A 22177-nucleotide genomic window follows, 5' to 3' on the forward strand; every position below is an offset into this window, starting at 1 on the left:
TTTTTTAAACTAGATACCCCAATGATGATTGTGGCCAAGTTTGGTTCAATTTGGCTTAGTAGTTTCAGAGGAGAAGATTTTTGTAAAAGATAACTAAGATTTACGAAAAATGGTTAAAAATTGACTATAAAGGGCAATAACTCCTAAAGGGGTCAACTGACCATTTCGGTCATGTTGACTTATTTGTAAATCCTACTTTGCTGAACATTATTGCTGTTTACAGTTTATCTCTATCTATAATAATATTCAAGATAATAACCAAAAACAGCAAATTTTCCACAAATTTACCAATTCAGGGGCAGCAACCCAACAACGGGTTGACTGATTTATCTGAAAATTTCAGGGCAGATAGATCTTGACCTGATTAACAATTTTACCCCATGTCAGATTTCCTCTTAATGCTTTGGTTTTTGAGTTATAAGCCAAAAACTGCATTTTACCCCTATGTTCTATTTTTAGCCGTGGCGGCCATCTTGGTTGGTTGACCGGGTCACGCCACACATTTTTTAAACTAGATACCCCAATGATGATTGTGGCCAAGTTTGGTTCAATTTGGCCCAGTAGTTTCAGAGGAGAAGATTTTTGTAAAAGTTAACAACGACGACGGACGACGGACGCCGGACGACGACGGACGCCGGACGACGACGGACGCCGGACGCAAAGTGATGGGAAAAGCTCACTTGGCCCTTCGGGCCAGGTGAGCTAAAAATATAACTGGTTTTCACTTTTCAAGGGTATGTCTTTTGGAGTTCGCACTGGAGCTAGCCTCATCACATTGGTCCAGTTTAAAAAAAAACATTAATTTTCGATTTTGAAATTGTTTTTTTATCTTATATTTCACTATCACCATGGTAACAATCTTACCCTGACATCCAGTTGTTGTTGAAGTTGTATAATCTTATTCTCCAAGCCTTTGTTTACATTCTTGATATGGTCCACTGATTTAGCCTCAATCTAAAATACAACACATTCACTAGTAATGATCTACTACACATAAACAAGTACAAAATTTATCAATGAATTATCAGTGAAAAACATGTGATTTATTTTTAGATAGGTGATATCAATATAAGTGATTTCTGAATAAACAACCACCTACATGTATAGATAACATTGTAATCTGTGATGCAACGTGCATTTTTTATTTTGGTAAACCTGTCTTGTGCGGTTGCTGTCTCATTGGTGTTCATCCAACATCTATTTTATCATATATTTACTTACAATACAAATCATTATATAAAAATATCTTAACAAGATTTTTACAGATATACTGTAAATTCAGAAATGTTTGCTAGTATTCATATTAAAGTCATTGTTGTACCATATATATGCATGAAAACATGTGCGAGATTAATTAAAAGTTGCACAAGATAATAGACAACATTTAAAATTCATTTTTGTTTTGTTTTGGTTTGTTATTTAAGAATCTGTACACTTCATTGCCAAAAACAAGGAAACAATATATGAGAAAAACAAACCTTTAGTTTTTGAAGCTCCTTCTTGGCCTTGCGTCTTCTATAATGACCTTGTAATTTGATGATACCTCTGATAACACGACGATATCTGACACGAGCCAACCATCCACGGGCATATCTCTGTATAACCACAGCTCTATGAGTATGAAGGGCTTTCTCAAACTCTCGTCTTCCAAAGAAGCCTCGTATACTGGCCTGAAAATATATTTTTCATAATTAACCAGACAGATTATAATGTTGCCTACTCCGCCAACTATGTACAGCATATGTAAAATAACTTATAATGGTTATTTTTAGAAAATCTATTAATCTTCGATCAAATAGTTTTCTGTGCAACTAAAGTTATACACATATATGCATCATTTTTGTTATTCAAATATTTGAGTAAAAAAAAAAGAGAGAAAAAATGAATAACTGATAAAAACAAGAATGTGTCCCCAGTACATGGATGCCCATCTGCACTATCATTTTCTATGTTCAGTGGACCGTGAATCTCTAATTTGGCATTAAAATTAGAAATATCATATAGGGAACATGTGTACTAAGTTTCAAGTTGATTAGACTTCAACTTCCTCAAAAACTACCTCGACCAAAAACTTTAACCAAAACTTTAACCTGAAGCAGGACAGACGGACGAACGGACAGATGGACGGTACGACAGACACACAGACCAAAAAAACATAAATGGGACTTACAAATTATTTTTAATGATATCTAACCTAAACATTTATAAAATCCTTCCTAACTAACCTGTAATATAAGTACTGCATTCCTGACATGCTCGTAATGACTCCTGGCTTTGTAACCCTTCCATCTCTTTTGAATTGTCTTTGCTGCCCATGTTTCCCGCAAATGTCTGGCATATCTGTAGTAAAAATAAAACTGTGTATCAACCTTTAAATATCTGGATTTCCGATTTTTAATAGATACCTCTCTCTAGAAGGTAGAATTGGAATCGAAAAAGGGTTTTATACAAGTGTAAGTAACAGTGCTCAAACTTATTAAAAATTTACTATGAATTTTTCAGAATAAGTGAAAATTAAAACATATTTTTATAGCCTATCGTAGGCACTTCATAGGTGACTTATGAAAAATTCAAAACACATGCAACAGTTATCCATGATTTACACAAGACAGTGATAGATTCCTTGATGCTGACCTAATATTTACCTATGATATAGCAAGAGGGGAAACAATACAAAAGAAGTAGCTCTTAGTTTACAAATGAACAATTTCCAGAAAAAAAGATGAACTTTTTGCCAATATAAGATTATTTGATAAAATTAGTTAAAATTTTATATTTAAGCTTTGATAGAATAAAAGATTTACAATTTCACTTATTTGAATAAACAGCTGCGCCATGAGGGCATGATACGCCCAACGTCTTATGTGGAAGTTATATGCAATAATCATAAATAGTTTCTGAGAAAGTTTTAAGCAATAACCATATATTGTTTTTGAGACACGGCGGGAAACCCCCCACCCTGTTTTTTTTTTACAAAAAACGAAATATCACTAAAACGAAATTTTGAATCAAAACCAAAAAGTATACAGATCTTTAGATTAATATAACAAAGAAGTGTGTAAAGTTTTAAGCAATAATCATAAATCATTTTTGAGATAGGGCGCGACATGTAAAAAAAACCTCCCCTGTTTAACAAAATACTCAATAACTCAAAAATAAAATTTTGAATCATCACTAAAAATTATACAGATCTTTAGATCAATATAACAAAGAAGTGTGTAAAGTTTTAAGCAATAATCATAAATTGTTATAGAGATACGGCACAACATGTAAAACCAGATGCTCCGCAGGGCGTAGCTTTATACGACCGCAGAGGTTGAACCCTGAACGGTTGGGGCAAGTATGGACACAACATTCAAGCTGGATTCCGCTCTAAATTTGGATTGTGATTAAATAGTTGACACAGCATAGGTTTCTGACACAGAATGAATGTATTCAAATGAACTTAAAATTTTTGTTTTCTCTTAGAGCAATTCACTATGCTGTTGAATATTAATCCTCTCAAAAAAATGTTTGAAGAAATTTTATTTTTATTTATGAAATTTCAAATGAGAAAAATTGAACCCAATTTTTTAATCACATCCCCCTTTCCCTTATTCCAAAACTAATTACAATTAAAATATTCTAATGGAGTTTGCAACAATTACTACTCATTTAAATACATCATAAAATATTAAAATGTAAAAAAACTGCTTGTTATCACTGAATGGTAAAGATTATTTAAATTTATCAGTTGGTAGTAAAAAGTGAATATACATTGTATATTGTATATAACAAAGATTTAAGTTGATTCTGGACAAAGAAAGATAACTCCAATTAAAAAAAAATCTTGCAGATATTTCTTGCTTACTATACTGGACAAAGAAAGATAACTCTTAATTAAAAAAAATTTGCTATTTCACAATATTGTGAAATTAGATATTTCTTGCCATTGCACAATACTGTGCAATTGAAAAGACTTGCTATTGCACAATACTTAATATAATAATTTTAGATCCTGATTTGGACCAACTTGAAAACTGGGCCCATAATCAAAAATCGAAGTACATGTTTAGATTCAGCATATCAAAGAGGCCCAAGAATTTAATTTTTGTTAAAATCAAACTTAGTTTAATTTTGGACCCTTTGCACTTTAATTTAGACCAATTTTAAAACTGGACCAAAAATTAAGAATCTACATACACAGTTAGATTTGGCATATCAAAGAACCCCAATTATTCAATTTTTGATGAAATCAAACAATGTTTAATTTTGGACCTCGATTTGGGCCAACTTGAAAACTGGGCCAATAATCAAAAATCTAAGTACATTTTTAGATTCAGCATATCAAAGAACCCAAAGGTTTCAATTTTTGTTAAAATCAAACTAAGTTTAATTTTGGACCCTTTGGACCTTAATGTAGACCAATTTGAAAACGGGACCAAAAATTAAGAATCTACATACACAGTTAGATTCGGCATATTAAAGAACCCCAATTATTCAATTTTGATGAAATCAAACAAAATTTAATTTTGGACCCTTTGGGCCCCTTTTTCCTTAACTGTTGGGACCAAAACTCCCAAAATCAATACCAACCTTCCTTTAATAGTCATAAACCTTGTGTTTAAATTTCATAGATTTCTATTTACTTATACTAACGCTATGGTGCGAAAACCAAGAAAAATGCTTATTTGGGTCCCTTTTTGGCCCCTAATTCCTAAACTGTTGGGACCAAAACTCCCAAAATCAATACCAACCTTCCTTTTGTGGTCATAAACATTGTGTTTAATTTCATTGATTTCTATTTACTTGAACTAAAGTTATTGTGCGAAACCAAGAATAATGCTTATTTGGGCCCTTTTTTGGCCCCTAATTCCTAAACTGTTGAAACCAAAACTCCCAAAATCAATCCCAACCTTTCTTTTGTGGTCATAAACCTTGTGTCAAAATTTCATAGATTTCTATTTACTTAAACTAAAGTTATAGTGCGAAAACCAAGAAAATGCTTATTTGGGCCCTTTTTGGCCCCTAATTCCTAAAATGTTGGGACCAAAACTCCCAAAATCAATACCAGCCTTCCTTTTATGGTCATAAACCTTGTGTTAAAATTTCATAGATTTCTATTCACTTTTACTAAAGTTAGAGTGCGAAAACTAAAAGTATTCGGACGACGACGACGACGACGACGACGCCAACGTGATAGCAATATACGACGAAATTTTTTTCAAAATTTGCGGTCGTATAAAAAAACTCCCCCTTTTTTACAAAATACTCAATCACTCAAAAATGAAATTTTGAATCATCATCAAAAAGTTTACAGATCTTAAGATAATTATAACAAAGACATGTGTAAAGTTTGTAGCAATAATCATAAATCGATTTTGAGATATGGCGCGACATGTAAAAAAAACCTCCCCCTTTTTTACAAAATACTCAATAACTCAAAAGTGAAATTTTGAATCATCACCAAAAAGTATACAGATATTAAAATTAATATAACTAAGAAGTGTTTAAAGTTTTAAGCCATAATCAGGAATCGTTTTTGAGATACAGTGCGACATGTGAAAAAAACACACCCCTGTTTTAGTTACAAAGTGCCGTAAATCAAAAAGTTTAAATCTAATTTTCACCAAAAAGTATACAGATCATTTGACCATCATAAGAAACAACTATATTAAGTTTCATGAAATTTGGATATGTCGTTCTCAAGTTACGGTGCGACATGTTTACGCTGGACAGACAGACGGACAGACACCGGACATGAGTATACCATAATACGTCCCGTAAAAATTTTGACGGGCATATAAAAACCACAAAAGTCAAACACATTAGCCTCGAAACATTGAAAAGTTCGCAATAGGAAACTTGAAATCATCTCCTTTGTCCTAAAGTTTAGTTAAGCAGTCTAGCCAGCAGACCTCAGCCATATTTTTTATTCTACACAGAAATGGAAAGTTCACTGTAGGAAAATTGAAATAATCTTTTTGTCTTAAGGGATAGTTCTACACACATAGAACCTTACCGTCTAGCCAGCAGACCTCGTCCATATTTTTGTAGAAGTGTAATAGACTTGGTGATCTTCCTGTATCGTTTCCTCTCTAACCACCCTTTGACGTGCTTCTGTATCATGATGCCACACGATCGTAACTTGTCAGATCGCAGCTTTTCTAAGTAGGCCACTTGTCCTGCTCGGAAAAATATCTTTGTCTTTCCAAATCTGTATTTGTCAGGATCCTACAACATTAATGGAAATATGGTAAAAATACATCACATTAAATACTTTTTTAGTTTATTTCTGTTCCTTTAACATTAACTTTGCTACCCACCCATCTCTTCTTTTACAACCTCTTAGGACCAAAAAAAATCTCTTTGTGCATACACAATCATGTCAGGTATATACAATGGATAGTTTTTAGACTTAAAAATATATAAATAGTTTAAAATATAGAGTGACAAAAAGATGAGAGATTTCCTGAAGCAAAAAATAAATAATTGAAAAATAAATTATGAATCTTGCATAATATCATATGAACATAGTATATAAACAAATAAAAATAACATGCAATAAAATTTGAAGAAAAAATATAACATGAGTTTGTGACACATTCAATTAAGGAACAGCCAATAAAGAATCTTTAGTAAAATTAGAAAACATTTCAATATTCTATATATTTACAAGTATATAATTAACTGGCTAGTACATACTCTATATATAGACAGATCTAAAGAGAAACAGCAGGGATATTACATGCTGTATATTAAACAGAGTCATTAACGTGAAATAATAAATACATGCTAAACATAGTGAAAAATATAATTTAAGAGATGAAATTGAGAGATATATAATTGTTTAGGATGTGAACTTCAAAAAGAAAACTATATTTTTTGCAAAAACTATAATGTAAAAAATGTTTTCTAATATCTTTCATGTGAGCTTAGTTATTATTGGACCTCAAATCTTAATAAAACATGAATTCCAAAAGTTACTCAAAAGTTTAATTTCATAGTTATAAATTTTTAAACAGATACTTTTTGGGGTCTAGAAAACAAAAAAAAATATGTTTACATAAAAAATCTTTTTAGTTCTACCCTGTCGTACTATGTTGATTTTTTTAATGTTAAAAAGATCTAATAAAATAGATTAATAAAATGGCAATTATTTCATATGTATTCAACGAAGACTTTTAAATATATATTTCAAATGATAATTTTCTCACATATTTTCTTTTATATTATTATTCTACATTCCAAATTATATTAAAAAGACTAGTTTCCTAATTACCTAGGTAAGTCAAAAACTAATTTTGTTCAGATTCTTGTACTTTAATAATGTATTTATTTCTTCTTATTCTAAATTTAATATTTCTAAAGTACTCAACCTTAACCTTTTATAATTTGTGATAGCAGAGCTTAAGTTCATAGTCACTACTTATATTGACGTTACAGATAAAAATAAGAAATACAATTCTGATCATGGCAATCATGCATTTCCCTGATATCACAAGGAAAACATCTGTTAGTTTAAAAATTAAAATGGAGGAAAATGGTGGATTCTTCTTGAGGATCTTTGAATCCATCATTTTTCTTTTTAAACAGAACTAAAGGTAAAAATACCAGTGGCAGAAATCTTGACGATGAATAATTTTTTTGAAAAATTGTTACTATTATACAGTGTTCTTGATTGTCAGAAAGAGATACACAAAGGATAATTTTAACATCTGAGAACAGCTTTTTTCAAACCACAAATGCTACAAATACAACAAAATTACATTCATTTTTCAATTATTTTAACTTTGTATCAATACAAAATTGAGAATGGAAATGGGGAATGTGTCAAAGAGACAACAACCCGACCATTGAAAAAACAACAACAGAAGGTCACCAACAGGTCTTCAATGTAGCGAGAAATTCCTGCACCCAGAGGCGTCCTTCAGCTGGCCCCTAAACAAATATATACCAGTTCAGGCAAATTAATATGTCTTTTTTCCAAACTTTTATCTTGAAAATGTGCCCCTGTGTCCTTATGTCCTTAAATCCTAGCAAGAACACTGCTACAATATCAAAATTTTCGCAAATCAAACCACAGATTTTGGTTTTGCCACTGGTTACAAATGCAACTTTTCATTATCATAACATGCCAATGTCTAATAACATAATGACAATGACATAACCGATATACTACCTCTATTGGTTGCTTGTTTTTACGATGTTTTGTCGGTGACGATTCCTAGAATATAGCATAGTACTATATATGTCTATATATACTATAAATATTTAATAAATATTAAATTTTAATATGTATATTTATATCATAATTTATAAGATTGCTTTTGATACCACTCATTTTTCTTTGTTCATTGCTTAGAAATATACAAAAGTGATCTAACATCCAGCTTTGTACTGTGGATTCAGTAAGGTCATTGAATACCAATGTTCGTGGATTTCGTTGGTACAGGTTATACTCGAATGTAAAGGTTCAAGGAATCTTGAATTTTCCAATTGCATTTATGCAGACTTTGGCAAAACCACAAAATTATATATCCACAAAAGTACCAGTTATCCTCAATCCACAAAAATTGGTATCCACAAAACAAAACATACAGAAGATTTGTCGATAGTGTTTCATAAGAGGCCAAAAAAATACAATTTCCGTAAGTAATGCAATGCATTATAGTGTGAAAAAGTTGTTTTCAACCCTACCTTCTCTATTTTGAATTCAACACATCTTCCATCTCCCGAAAATATTATACAATTACTTTTGGAATAACCCTAAAGTTAATTTCTACTTTTGGAATAAACCTAAAAATAATTTCTAAAGACCTATTAAGTAATATTAGAGGTTTCAGAAATCCCATTCAATACTCTTTAAACCACTGAATCTTTTCTAAGTCCTGCTTCCCTAAAAGACAAAAAACTACCATTCTGACTATGTAAATAGTTTCTACACAAAAAAAACTTTTTTCCCAAAGCACCTCTTCCTTTGGAATTATAAAATTGTGCATACAGAAAAAATTCACTTTAAAATAAAATCTGTGTTTAACTGTCACAAGTTTAAGTTAAATTTAAGTATAAAATTAGGTACCTGTATAACTGATATCAGGACATTCTGACATGTCTTTCTTGGGTTAGCTCTGTCTATGTCCTTAGATCTGGCTAATACTCTGTATCTCTGGAAAAACTCACTGTACGTCCATCTGTAAGGAACACATCAAATATATATATTTATTTATCGCTATTTTGTGCATTTTTCCTTTGATCTTTTTTGTGATAATTTTCATATCATGCTACTCACTTGAGATGGAAAATTATTGCCCGAAACTAAGGAGTCATGTGGCGTTGCTAAGTGCGAGTGCTGCCTTGTAGCGGCATTAGCCTACTCTTTTTTCGAAATCTACAAGGGTGTCTTTAACGTGCAAGAGATATGGCTCTCTCTTAACACAGGTCAGCCATTTATCGTCCCCGTCGGACAGACTATCATCGTTTCCTTAAGACCATACTCGCAAATGGTGTCAAGGGAGAGCAGAAAATTGAGTTCCTGAAATTTTCATCCCAAACGGGAATCGAACCAGGAACCTTTGTGCTAGTAGTCCCATGCACTAACCACTACACCACGGCTCTCTTACAGGAAGCAGGCTAATTGTATTAAGAAGTTCCATTAGTATTTAAAGTTGTGCATGCACGAAAAAAGTTATCGACAAGGTTAGAGACCATCTAACCAGTAGTGTGTACATTTATCTGTGTATAGGAAGATTAATCTCCAGTGTAACAGTTTATGCATTACACATGTAGTGTTCATATCTTAATTGTGCACTTCTCTTTTGCAGATTGCCAGTGATATTGTTGGCTTTTTTCAAAACTACCTCTACCTTTTTATATTTGAAATATATTTGTCATTTTCATCAAATTGGGAAATTTAAAATAAACCATGAATTTGACAGAAACTGTAATTTATCCCAGGCATAGATTACCTTAGCTGTATTTGGCACAACTTTTTTGAATTTTGGATCCTTGATCCTCTTCAACTTTGTACATGTTTGGGTTTATAAATATTTCGATCTGAGCGTCACTGATGAGTCTTATGTAGACGAAATGCGCGTCTGGCGTACTAAATTATAATCCTGGTATCTTTGATAACTATTTACAGACCCATTTTCAAGAGTCAAACCCTGCTTTAAAATAAGACTCCATTTTGTGAGTGATGATACATAAATAGACCCTCAAATGTGCACATATAGGCAATTTAGGCAAGAACATTGTTTAAATGAGTGTTTTTCAGTTTGTATTCATGCACAATTACTACTGAAACAGCATTGTTTGGGAAAAAAGTTGTCTTTTTGGGAATAATTTTAAGCCATTTTAATTCAAATTGGGATTCTTCTCCACTAATTTAAGGTGAACAATTGCACTAATTGCACTTCAGAGGGAAAAATAAATCTAGACTAGATTTTTACAGAGTACTTTTACATACAAAATGGTAATTTATGTTGAAATTTTAAAAATTTACCAGTGACTGAAGAAAAGACAAGAAAAATGTGTGAATAGCTACAGAATCTTCACTGTTGCAAACCTCAGTAAAACCTCAATATATTGTATCAAGGTTATTTTCAGTTGGATTCAGTTTTACATTTTGGGAATAATAGATTATCATACATATTGAGGATTCATTATTATACATTTGATACCAATTTTCATTGATTTCATGGGTACAGGGTTGGGGGTACCATGAATTCAAATATTCAACAAAATACAAATTTTCTGTATGAAAGTATGTAAACATTGCCAAAACCTTTTACATGTGACTTTTATTTAAAAGAGGTAATCAAATCTTTGTCATGATCACTGTTTGCAATTAATGCCTAATGTATTTTAAAAGACAAACTTAGCTAATATTAAAACATGCAACAAATTCCAATAGATTGTCATACATAATTTGTTCCTACAAACCTTGATGGATAACCAGCTGCACTAATTCTGATAGTTTCCAGTACACCACAGGCTCGCAACTGTTCTACCCCTCTTTTAGGGTCAAATCTGTAATACAAATATATATACATGATGGCCATACAAATTTTTAGTAGATTTCAGAACATTTAATCAGATGTCAGTAGTATTTTTCACAGTGAACTATTTTACAAATGTGATTATTTATATTTAAATGAATAAAATAAATACCTTTAAATATTTGTTTGTTAATTTATAGTCATATTTCCATCTCTGAATTTTTAATAAAGAATTATCGCATTTCGGGACCTTTTATAGCTGACTATGTGGTATGGGCTTTGCTCATTGTTGAAAGCCTTACGGTGGTCTCTAGTTGTTAATTTCTGTTTCATTTGGTTTCTTGTGGAGAGCTGTTTTATTGGCAATCATACCACATCTTCTTTTTATATAATCTCCTTTAGACAGGTGTTCTGTGTTCCTGATGAAAAAAACTTACAATTCTGGAGCACCTCAAATTTTTGGTGGAGTTTGTGTTTTCAAGTTTGAATTTTGTGGATTTGTTCATCTTTTAATTCTTTTTCAATTTTTACCAAAGTGTTGCCATTTTTTTTAATATATCCTTGAATTCTTCAACCTCTGACTGTATATTTTACTCCACCAACAAATATACAGTGAAATCCTACTGTACTGTATATATAACTCTTCCCACAAGTACTTACTGAAATGCTTCTTTCAAGTCATTAGGTTTTATACATCTGATATAATGAGGTGTTGTAGCATTCAGGGTGGTCATTAACATAAACAGTGAGTCTCGGAACTGTAATGAGAAAATATAATAAAATTAGGCAAAAACTAAACGTAAATAAAGGAAGAATGTGTCAATGGACACAAATGCCCCTGCTCACACTTTGCAACAATAATGGATTGGACAGACTAAAAAACTATAGTAAAACTATACTTAATGCTCATGTTGCCTACAGGTTAGGGGAGGGGGCAGGGGGATTCAAATTTAATAATCAACAATATTTATAAATTATCATATATGGACACATGTTTTGTCAATTTTTTGGAGGTCTTTTGACAATGTGATGTTATATTATGTAGAAAGGTCATCTCTGCACACATCTGTAACAAGTTTTGTTGATATAGAAATTGCCATTAGATAACAACTAGATGTCTAGCAACTTGATGGTCTTTTTTGGTGTCTGAAGTGCTTAGTTTTTAATATTGTATGATTTTTTTTTGCTTGTAAGTAGTTATAGTTTTTCTTTTCTTTAATTGGCCAAGGTGAGGTGCTAGGGGTTTTTGATTTTCCATTTGGTGTCTTTTGCCTCATTTTCATTAGATTCTTGTCTCATTGAAGCTCATCTTCTTTTTTTTTATAATAAAGAAACTGTCAGGTTGTATAACTTATATACTGATATTCACGAAGAATTTATTTAGATCATAATATTATACATAATTCAATGTCAGCAAAAAAGAATTCAAATACTTTTCAGTGTTGTATAATGAATAATAAAAGCAAGTTATATTATCTTGACATTGCTCGAACTGGTTCTAAAAGATTATTTTTCTGTTAGAATTAATTCTAGCTCTATTTCTATGTTCTTTATAGAATACAGTGTTAATTAATATTCATATCTTGAGATCCTAAAAGTTAAAACAGCTACTGTAAATTCAGAAATTATTGCGTGCATTTATTATTGCGATTTTGTCATTTTAGATTTAAATGCGATTTTAATTTTTACGATTTTGAGAAAAATCCTGTTAAATTGATATGAAATATTTCAAATTGTGAGTTTAAATTATTGCGTTTACAACTCAGTTGCATTTTTCGCAATGATAAAAACCTCGCATTAATTTCTGAATTTACAGCTATCTGGTAGGGCTATTCTAGAAAACATTTGTAGCATTAGTTCAGGAAGGGACAAATTGATCTTTGTTGTTTCAGTATAGTGGGTCTTTAAATACAAATGGGCAGAAAGAATGACAAACATTTCTACAATCAAATAATATTTCCAGAAAAGCCCTTTATATCTTGCAGAAACTGAAATTAGCAACTGAAATATTTAGTAAATAAGTTAATAATTCTACAGACACAACCAAACTTAAATAACAAATCTATCAAAGTCTTCAATTCAACATGTCTTAAACCTAAACAACTTAAATATCTAAATTGCCACAACTCACTTGTCCTTTAAATATCTAAATATTATTAACCTCAAAAGAGTCAGTCGCCATTTACTCAAGGGGACCTGGTATTAGAGATAAAATTCTCTTCAGGATTACTGTTATGGTGTAGGTTTAGGGCTAGTGTAAGGCTTCAGTATAAGATAAGGTTAGGTTAAAGTTAGGATAAGATTAGGTCAATGTTAAGGTTATGGTTGGTTGAGGTTAGGTTAAAGTTAGGATAAGATTAGGTCAATGTTAAGGTTACGGTTGGTTGAGGTTAGGTTAAGTTAGGTTAATGTTAGGTTAACTTAAGGTTAAGAGTTAGGGTAGGTTTAGTATAACCTTTTACCGGCTAGGTCCCCTTAAATAAGGGCAGGCTTAAGAGTCTTTCATCCATATTCTTAAAAGTCTTCAAGAATTGTCACAATAAACTTTTAGGAAAAATTGTTAATTACTTTCATCTCAAGTTTCTGTGATGTTTCTAAACCATTAAAAGCAGTTTTTGGTATTAAAATACAATTTGTTAATAAGTTTGGCTGTGTTTAAACATAAAACAACATAAATTAACAAATTAACATTCATGCAGATATATATTGTTAGATAATATTATAACCACACTCCTGTATAAGAAATGTTAGATATTAAAGCTTCAAGTTTCCTCTGTCAATAATTCAACTGTTCCAATTATACTCAACAACATAAAAACACACCACTTTTTCCATCAAACTAGTTTCATAATTTCTTTGGTTTTGCAAAATAAATTTTAAACTAATGTATATTTTAAGCACAACCTTGAAGTTAATACATAGATTTACATAGACATTTCTTTTTAGTGGCAACAATGGGGACTTTATCCCAAAAATGTCATTGACAAAATAATAAAAAAAAAAATCTAAGAAGATTATTGAAATTCAGGGAGCTATTAAAGAACCCATAACTATTGACAGAAGAAACAACTAAACGTCAGTATTAGATTAAGCTAAACCACTCAAAGCTTTGTTATTTTGGTTACCTGATCTCCAACAGTTGCTTTGGTAACTTGCTATAGCAACCAGAAATAATGAAATATTATACTAAATAAACATAAAAATCAATAAAATTTATAAAAAAAAAAAAAAAAAAAAAAAAAAAAGTTAAAATGTGTTGTTTCTCAGTCCCATTAGTATTACATGTCCCACAATTGAGTATTACAAAATATTTAATAGGAGTAATTAGTAATCGCCAATAAAGCAAATAACATATGTTTTTTCTAAAAATATAAGATTCTAAGAAATAAAAATACACTTAAAGACTGAGAAACACAGTTTTTGACATGTTGTAGAACCTTAATTCTAAACATTAATAAAATACACAGTAAAACAAAAATATTATAATTTGTTAATATAATTTGTTAATACTTTGATAAAACCTGCCTCAGACTTTCTATCAATCTTATTAAATAATCTAAGATTATTATTTTGTGTACTCCAACTATTGTCAGACTTGCTTGGTGTATTCATTTCAAAATATTACCCATAATGCTTTAGATTCTAAAATAGCTAGAAGGTGAGTCATTCCCAAATCATTTCATTTTTTATACAATTTTGATGCAAAAACTCCCTTTTAAACTGAAGCATAACATAATGAAAACTAATTACTTCAACAACATTGACCATGCAAAATGACATGCATTCTTGACTAGGCCATCTGAAAAATGTTATAAATCCAAAATAATTAAAATTTGTTACAGAACAGTTATAAAATATATTAAAACCCAACATCTTTTTATAAAACAAAAGTAAAATTTATAAGTCTGCACTATCGATATTCTCCTTACCTGTGAACCGACTGTTTTCTTGGTACTTTTACTACCTTTAGGGTTGGCTCGTAGGGGCTGAGTAGGGTGGGAACCAGCTCTCTGCTTCTTTTCATTGGGATCTGGTTTGTCTTCAAATAGTTCTGCCACCAATGCATGCTGGTACAATGAAAATAAAACATATTATTTATTTTGTTAAAACACATATCTTAAACTCATTTTCTACCATTATAACTAACGTCCTTGATTTTATTAAAAGCATTTGAAACCATTTGTTTTTCCTGAAAAGGATATTTGCCAAATTTAAGGTTAAACCAAATTGCTCTTACTATATCATAAATGGCTATTCAAAAGTTAAATGTAAAGAATTACAGACTTGAAAGTAATATTTCCAAGACTGCTCCATACAATATTAACTAACAAGAATGTGTCCTCAGTACACCAATGCCCCACTCGCACTATCATTTTCCATGTTCAGTGGACTGTGAAATTGGGGTAAAAACTCTAATTTGGCATTAAAATTAGAAAGATCATATCATAGGGAACATGTGTACGAAGTTGAAGTCCATCAAAAACTACCTTGACCAAAAACTTTAACCTGAAGTGGGACAGACGGACGAACGGACGAACAGATGAACAGACGAACAGACGCACAGACCAGAAAACATAATGCCCCCTACTATCATAGATGGGGCATAAAAATGTAATGTGTTAGTTTCTATCACTAAATAATATTAACTTTTCAATCTTTGAACTGGATTTTAACTAGTATTTTCAATAATTTGCACCAAACTTCTGTGTAAAAAAATTTAGCTGTCTCCTTTGAATAATGTTAGCTATGCCTTTATAATTTTTTAAAATAAAAAAACTGAATATTTCAAAGTCTATATTAATAATGGTCTATCACAAACTGAGCTAAATCCTTGGCAATATACCTCACTAGCTCTGAATACTGTAAATTCAGAAATTATTGCGTGCATTTATTATTGCGATTTTGTCATTTTACACTTGAATGCAATTTTAATTTTTACGATTTTGAGAAAAGTCATGCTTAATTCAGTTAAAATATTATAAAATACGAGTTTTAATTATTGCGTTTACAACTCAGTCGCATTATTCGCAATAATAAAAACCTCGCAATAATTTCTGAATTTACAGTATAATGATTATGGTCTAAGTGACTTGTCAGAAAAAGAACTAAAATCTTGACCACATACCTCACTAGCCCTGAGTATATTGATATGGTCTTCTAATACTGTATCCCTGTTCTTCTCCAGGAATCCATCAGCCTGGTATTGGACCTTGTCAGCAAAGTGGTGTATAATAAATGCCATGTTAGACATTCTTGGTTTGTCAAAGTGTTGAGCTTTGTTGTAATGTTTATCATATAACTTCTGGCACCAGTTCTTATCGGAACCTTTTGGCATCTGTAAATGTAAATTATTAAATTTTCTATACCATAATTAAGTATTCTGTAAGTTCTCAAGAACCTTAGTTTGATGATTTCTTGAACAACATGATGAGTGCCACATGTTGAGTAGGATCTGCTTACCCTTCAAGAGCATCAGAGATCACCCCCAGTTTTTTGGTTTGCTTTGGTTTGCTCTATCGTAAATTGTCAATGTAATATTTTTTGCCATGGCAATGTCAGTTTGTTTTCCAAGTTTAATTAGTTTCTTTTAGTATCTTTCGCCTTTATTTTCAGGGTTAGATTGTTATTCTCTCACCTAACAATATGCTTCTTTAAAGGTTACAAGCAGTTTCTTTTACTGCCTTGTTCACAAGTACCTTTAATCAAATTGAATTCGAATCGAATGCGAATCGAATTTGCTAATCGCGTTCACACACTCTTCTTTAATTAATTCGAATTGATTCCAATTGACTAATTCGCATTAGAAATATGTTTTTCTTAATCCGAATTAAAAGTTAACGTCGTTAATAGGACAGTAAAGCGAATTTGACGCCCATTCCAATTCAAATTAGAATTGACGTTAGGACGTTAAAAGTTTCGAATGCGAATTAAACTAATTCGAATTACGTGTGAACTCAGCATACAATGCTACATACTCTTCAACCATCATTGTTGAAACCAAATCAAAATTGTTTTCTATCTCTTTTGAATTATTTTATAGTTTTCCTGACAGAGCCTTTCTTAGCTTAATCATATTCCTTTGGTCTAACGACTGATAATTGTCTTATTTGAGATTATGTACCCCATTTTCTTATACTTTATTTCTCAAAAAATATTGCCCTCTTTCTTTTTTTAAGGAAATATATTATGAATAAAAATGTTCATCTAACTTCTAAGTTAACTGATAAACCATTTTGAACTGGTATCCAGTTTAATTGAAGTCTGGAGCTGGCATGTCAGTTAACTGCTTGTAGTCTGTTGTTATTTATGTATAATTGTCATTTTGTTTATTTTCTTTGGTTACATCTTCTGACATCAGACTCGGACTTCTCTTGAATTGAATTTTAAATGTACGTATTGTTATGCGTTTACTCTTCTACATTGGCTAGAGGTATAGGGGGAGGGTTGAGATCTCATAAACATGTTTAACCCCGTCGCATTTTTGGGCCTGTCCCAAGTCAGGAGCCTCTGGTTTTTGTTAGTCTTGTATTACCGGTATTTTAATTTTAGTTTCTTGTGTACAATTTGGAAACTAGTATGGCGTTCTTTATCACTGAACTAGTATATATTTGTTTAGGGGCCAGCTGGAGGACACCTCCGGGTGCTGGAATTTCTCGTTACATTGCAAACCTGTTGGTGACCTTCCACTGTTGTTTTTTTAATGGTCAGGTTGTTGTCTCTTTGATACATTCCCCATTTCCATTCTCAATTTTACTGTTATAATACCGTACCCTACATTCTTCATCCAAGAGATCCAGTATACCAAGTTTACTTTCAATCAGATCAATACAGGGCTGGTTGTCATAGAAATCAATAAACGACCATTCAATGGCTTCTTTTACATATTCTTCTTGTTCTAACTTAAATACATGCTACAAAATACAGAAAAAGTTTTTATTTTAAATTCACAATTTTTTGTGATCTTTGTATTATTCAATTTATTTTAAAAACATTGCAGAATTAGTATCAAGTTAATTATTATAACTCTTCTTTCAAAATAACAGAGACATAATTGTCATGCATAGCACTTCTTGAAATTCCATTAATGTGTCACCCCGGGCTCTCCCCCTTTTTTCCACTATTGATCAGCAATAACATTTTAAGGGAACATAATAATTGACCTGTTTGTTAACTTAAGTATATATTTTAACTTTTCTTTTTTTTTCTTTTTTTTCTAGATATTACGGATGTTAACTGTTGACAGAAATCTGTTTTGTTAGTGTTGTTATGTGTATGTCTTGGGTCAGTTATCTAATATTCAAAATAAATATATAAGGGTTCAAATACATTATACTTACACTATTAAAAATTTGTTGTAGTTTTTCATTTGCATAGTTAATACAGAACTGTTCAAAACTGTTAATTTCAAAAGTTTCAAATCTGAAATAGAAAAATCACATTTAAAAACATTATTTTGTAATACAAACAACCATTTAGTTTTTTTAAGCTTTGCTCTTTGAGATGTATTTGAAGTAAATAACTTCTTCTGATAAGAATACAGGAAAACATAGGATAAATGTCAAAGAGACAGCATCAAAATTAGAAAAGTTATCAGGTAACAATCATTTACAATTTAAGGTGGTACCTGACACTTTAACTAAAATTAATTTGGCTCATTTAATTTTCTTAAAATTTTGCCAAGTATTTACTTTGACCCTTTCACAAAAACATAAACCAGATGCTCCGCAGGGCGTAGCTTTATACGACCGCAGAGGTTGAACCCTGAACTGTTGGGGCAAGTATGGACACAACATTCAAGCTGGATTCCGCTCTAAATTTGGATTGTGATTTAATAGTTGACACAGCATAGGTTTCTGACACAGAATGAATGTGTTCTAATGAACTTAAGTTTTTTGTTTTCTCTTAGAGCAATTCACTATGCTGTTGAATATTAATCCTCTCAAAAAAATGTTTGAAGAAATTTTCTTTTTATTTATGAAATTTCAAATGAGAAAAATTGAACCCATTTTTTTAATCACATCCCCCTTTCCCTTATTCCAAAACTAATCTCAATTAAAATATTCTAATGGAGTTTGCAACAATAACTACTCATTTAAATACATCATAAAATATTAAGATGTAAAAAAACTGCTTGTTATCACTGAATGGTAAAGATAATTTAAATTTATCAGTTGGTAGTATAAAGTGAATATACATTGTATATTGTATATAACAAAGATTTAAGTTGATTCTGGAAAAAGAAAGATAACTCCAATTAAAAAAAAATCTTGCAATAAGATATTTCTTGCTTACTATTCTGCACAAAGAAAGATAACTCTAATTTAAAAAAAAATGCTTTTTCACAATATTGTGAAATTAGATATTTCTTGCCATTGCTCAATACTGTGCAATTGAAAAGACTTGCTATTGCAAAATACTTAATATAATAATTTTAGATCCTGATTTGGACCAACTTGAAAACTGGGCCCATAATCAAAAATCTAAGTACATGTTTAGATTCAGCATATCAAAGAGGCCCAAGAATTTAATTTTTGTTAAAATCAAACTTAGTTTAATTTTGGACCCTTTGGACCTTAATCTAGGCCAATTTGAAAACGGGACCAAAAATGAAGAATCTACATACACAGTTAGATTTGGCATATCAAAGAACCTCATTTATTCAATTTTTGATGAAATCAAATAAAGTTTAATTTTGGACCCAGATTTGGACCAACTTGAAAACTGGGCCAATAATCAAGAATCTAAGTACATTTTTAGATTCAACATATCAAACAACCCAACCGATTCATTTTTTGTCAAAATCAAACTAAGTTTAATTTTGGACCCTTTGGACCTTAATGTAGACCAATTTGAAAACATGACCAAAAGTTAAGAATCTACATACACAGTTAGATTCCGCATATCAAAGAACCCCAATTATTCAATTTTGATGAAATCAAACAAAGTTTAATTTTGGACCCTTTGGGCCCCTTTTTCCTAAACTGTTGGGACCAAAACTCCCAAAATCAATACCAACCTTCCTTTTATGGTCATAAACCTTGTGTTTAAATTTCATAGATTTCTATTCACTTTTACTAAAGTTAGAGTGCGAAAACTAAAAGTATTTGGACGACGACGACGACAACGACGATGACGACGACGCAGACGACGACGCCAACGTGAAAGCAATAAACGACGAAAATTTTTTTCAAAATTTGCGGCCGTATAAAAATTCAAAAAATTTTAACCAACCGTTTTATCAATAAAATTACACTGGTTATATAGCAGTTTGACAAACAATTATTTTGATCATTGAGAAGCTTAATATTCCCTTATGAACACTATGTCATTAAAACGTTCTGCTGATTTTACAGATTTATCTCCCTGTAGTGTTATGTACCACATTAAAGAATTTTTTTTTGCAAGTACCACTTTTTGTAGAAAATCAATATACTGTGGCTTTATTTATGTTTGTGGGTACCCATATTAGATTTCAAGGTTCCCTTTTTGTATTTTCTGCCTTATTTTAAATAACTTACCCATAAATATCTAATACTCCTATAAACCTGTGGTGTTTGGTTGTACTATGTAAACTGAGATTTACTTTCTCCACGATCCAGTCAAACATCTTAGCATAAATATGTTTAGCGAGAGCATCCTGAGCATTACTGGCCTGGAAAAAATTAACACATACTTAGACATCAGGATTTTTTTACCTCTAGGTATAAAGAAGATAAAAGGATTATCTTCAGATGACAGCAAATTAACAATAAAATATCTAAAATAACATTTAGAGGTAAGCATAGGATCTTCAACAAAAGACAGATGACTAAATATTTAAGTAGGTACTGTGAAATGTTTATTTTTGAGGCTTAAAATCTTTAAAATTTCTCGCAAATCCTATTACGGATGTTTTAGGATATTTTTTCATTTCATTTTCTCTGATTATCTTTATTCTTTAAAAGTAAATTGAAAAATTCATACAAGGAGACATTTCAGAAGCTGATCTTCGTCGCAAACTAATTGTAAACAAATGATACTCAAAAATTTCCCAATTTGCAGTATTTTCAAATTTTCTAATTAAAATGTTAGCCTTGTTATCATTATTATCATTTAAACATAAAGGGCCATCTACTTTTAATGTGAATAACTTCCTATTCTCATGCTGCAAGCAGGAAAATGAATCATAAAAGTTAGAAGATATGTACAAGGGAGAGGTTAAGCTAGCTATAAAACCAGGTTTAATCCCCTATATTTTCTACATAAGTAAAATGCCTGTTTGAAGTCAGGAATATGACAGTTGTTACCCATTCGTTTGATGTGTTTGAAATTGTGATTTTGCAATTTGTTTAGAAACTTTCCGTTTTGAATTTTTCCTCGGAGATCAGTATGTTTTGTGATTTTTTTTATCATATGACTATATAAAGTCAAAAGATATTTGTGCCCATTTTCTGCCTAACACTTATCCAAAGTTAAGTTATAATATATTCTCTATGTACCTGTTCTGCTGTTAGAGGTTTTGTCAGAACTTCGCCAACTGTTGTAAATTTCTTGTTACAGAGCCACATCCTCATCTGTGATTCCTCTATACCTAGTAACTGACACATCAGCTGTAAATGTTTGTCTTTAGCCTGAAATGTAAAATAACATGAATAGAGTGAAGCTAGCTTGCAAATATATCATCATAATTTGACATAAATATAAACTAAAGTTAAAATTCAATATGGGAATCCATAATTATGGTAACATATATAGTTTTTGGTGAGCAAATTTTTTATATGGTGAATGTATATAAGACAGCAAACATTTACAACCACTTATAATATAAAATTCATTTGGAAATATTTTGTTGTATGCAGCATTTTACTAAATTGCAACTTTAAAATTGAACCTATAGAACAATTATAGAATTATATTACTATATGAACATGAGTGTTATAATTCTGAAAGTGTTGAAAACCATACAAAACAGAAGATGTGGTATGATTAGTTTAGTTTAAACATATTTATCTATAGTGGATTGGGAAACAAGTTTTACAACTTACATTAATCCCTTTCCACTTTGCGGGTGCGAGTGCTGCCTTGTAGCGGCATTAGCCTACTCTTTTTCGAAATCTACAAGGGGGTCTTTAACGTGCAAGAGATATGGCTCTCTCTTAACAAGGGCCAGCCATTTATCGTCCCCGTCCAACGGACTATCATCGTTTCCTCAAGACCAT

The 22177-nt window shown here is 31.1% G+C and overlaps 1 protein-coding gene across 8 annotated transcripts in view; it reads right to left on the reverse strand.

Annotated features, from left to right (window-relative positions):
• Nucleotides 1-22177, reverse strand: part of LOC134718888 (unconventional myosin-Va-like) — a 94590-nt gene that overhangs the window by 56241 nt on the left and 16172 nt on the right. For 7 of the 8 annotated variants that reach the window (XR_010107463.1, XM_063581732.1, XM_063581731.1 and 4 more), the window contains exons 11-25: nucleotides 21458-21589; nucleotides 20498-20631; nucleotides 18317-18398; nucleotides 17750-17890; nucleotides 16105-16314; nucleotides 14909-15046; nucleotides 14105-14134; nucleotides 11640-11737; nucleotides 10924-11010; nucleotides 9062-9173; nucleotides 8162-8206; nucleotides 6002-6213; nucleotides 2226-2340; nucleotides 1479-1670; nucleotides 865-954 (exon numbers count right to left, since the gene is read on the reverse strand). Coding sequence is in view for 7 of the 8 variants with exons in the window: in XM_063581732.1 (XP_063437802.1) it covers nucleotides 865-954; nucleotides 1479-1670; nucleotides 2226-2340; nucleotides 6002-6213; nucleotides 8162-8206; nucleotides 9062-9173; nucleotides 10924-11010; nucleotides 11640-11737; nucleotides 14105-14134; nucleotides 14909-15046; nucleotides 16105-16314; nucleotides 17750-17890; nucleotides 18317-18398; nucleotides 20498-20631; nucleotides 21458-21589 (1818 nt within the window). In the remaining variant the exon portion in view is untranslated. The remainder of the gene's footprint in view (nucleotides 1-864; nucleotides 955-1478; nucleotides 1671-2225; nucleotides 2341-6001; nucleotides 6214-8161; nucleotides 8207-9061; nucleotides 9174-10923; nucleotides 11011-11639; nucleotides 11738-14104; nucleotides 14135-14908; nucleotides 15047-16104; nucleotides 16315-17749; nucleotides 17891-18316; nucleotides 18399-20497; nucleotides 20632-21457; nucleotides 21590-22177) is intronic. The other variant, XM_063581729.1, reaches the window with a different exon arrangement.

This window comes from Mytilus trossulus, chromosome 5, assembly GCF_036588685.1.
Source record: "Mytilus trossulus isolate FHL-02 chromosome 5, PNRI_Mtr1.1.1.hap1, whole genome shotgun sequence".
In the NCBI taxonomy this organism is placed as follows: domain Eukaryota; kingdom Metazoa; phylum Mollusca; class Bivalvia; order Mytilida; family Mytilidae; genus Mytilus; species Mytilus trossulus.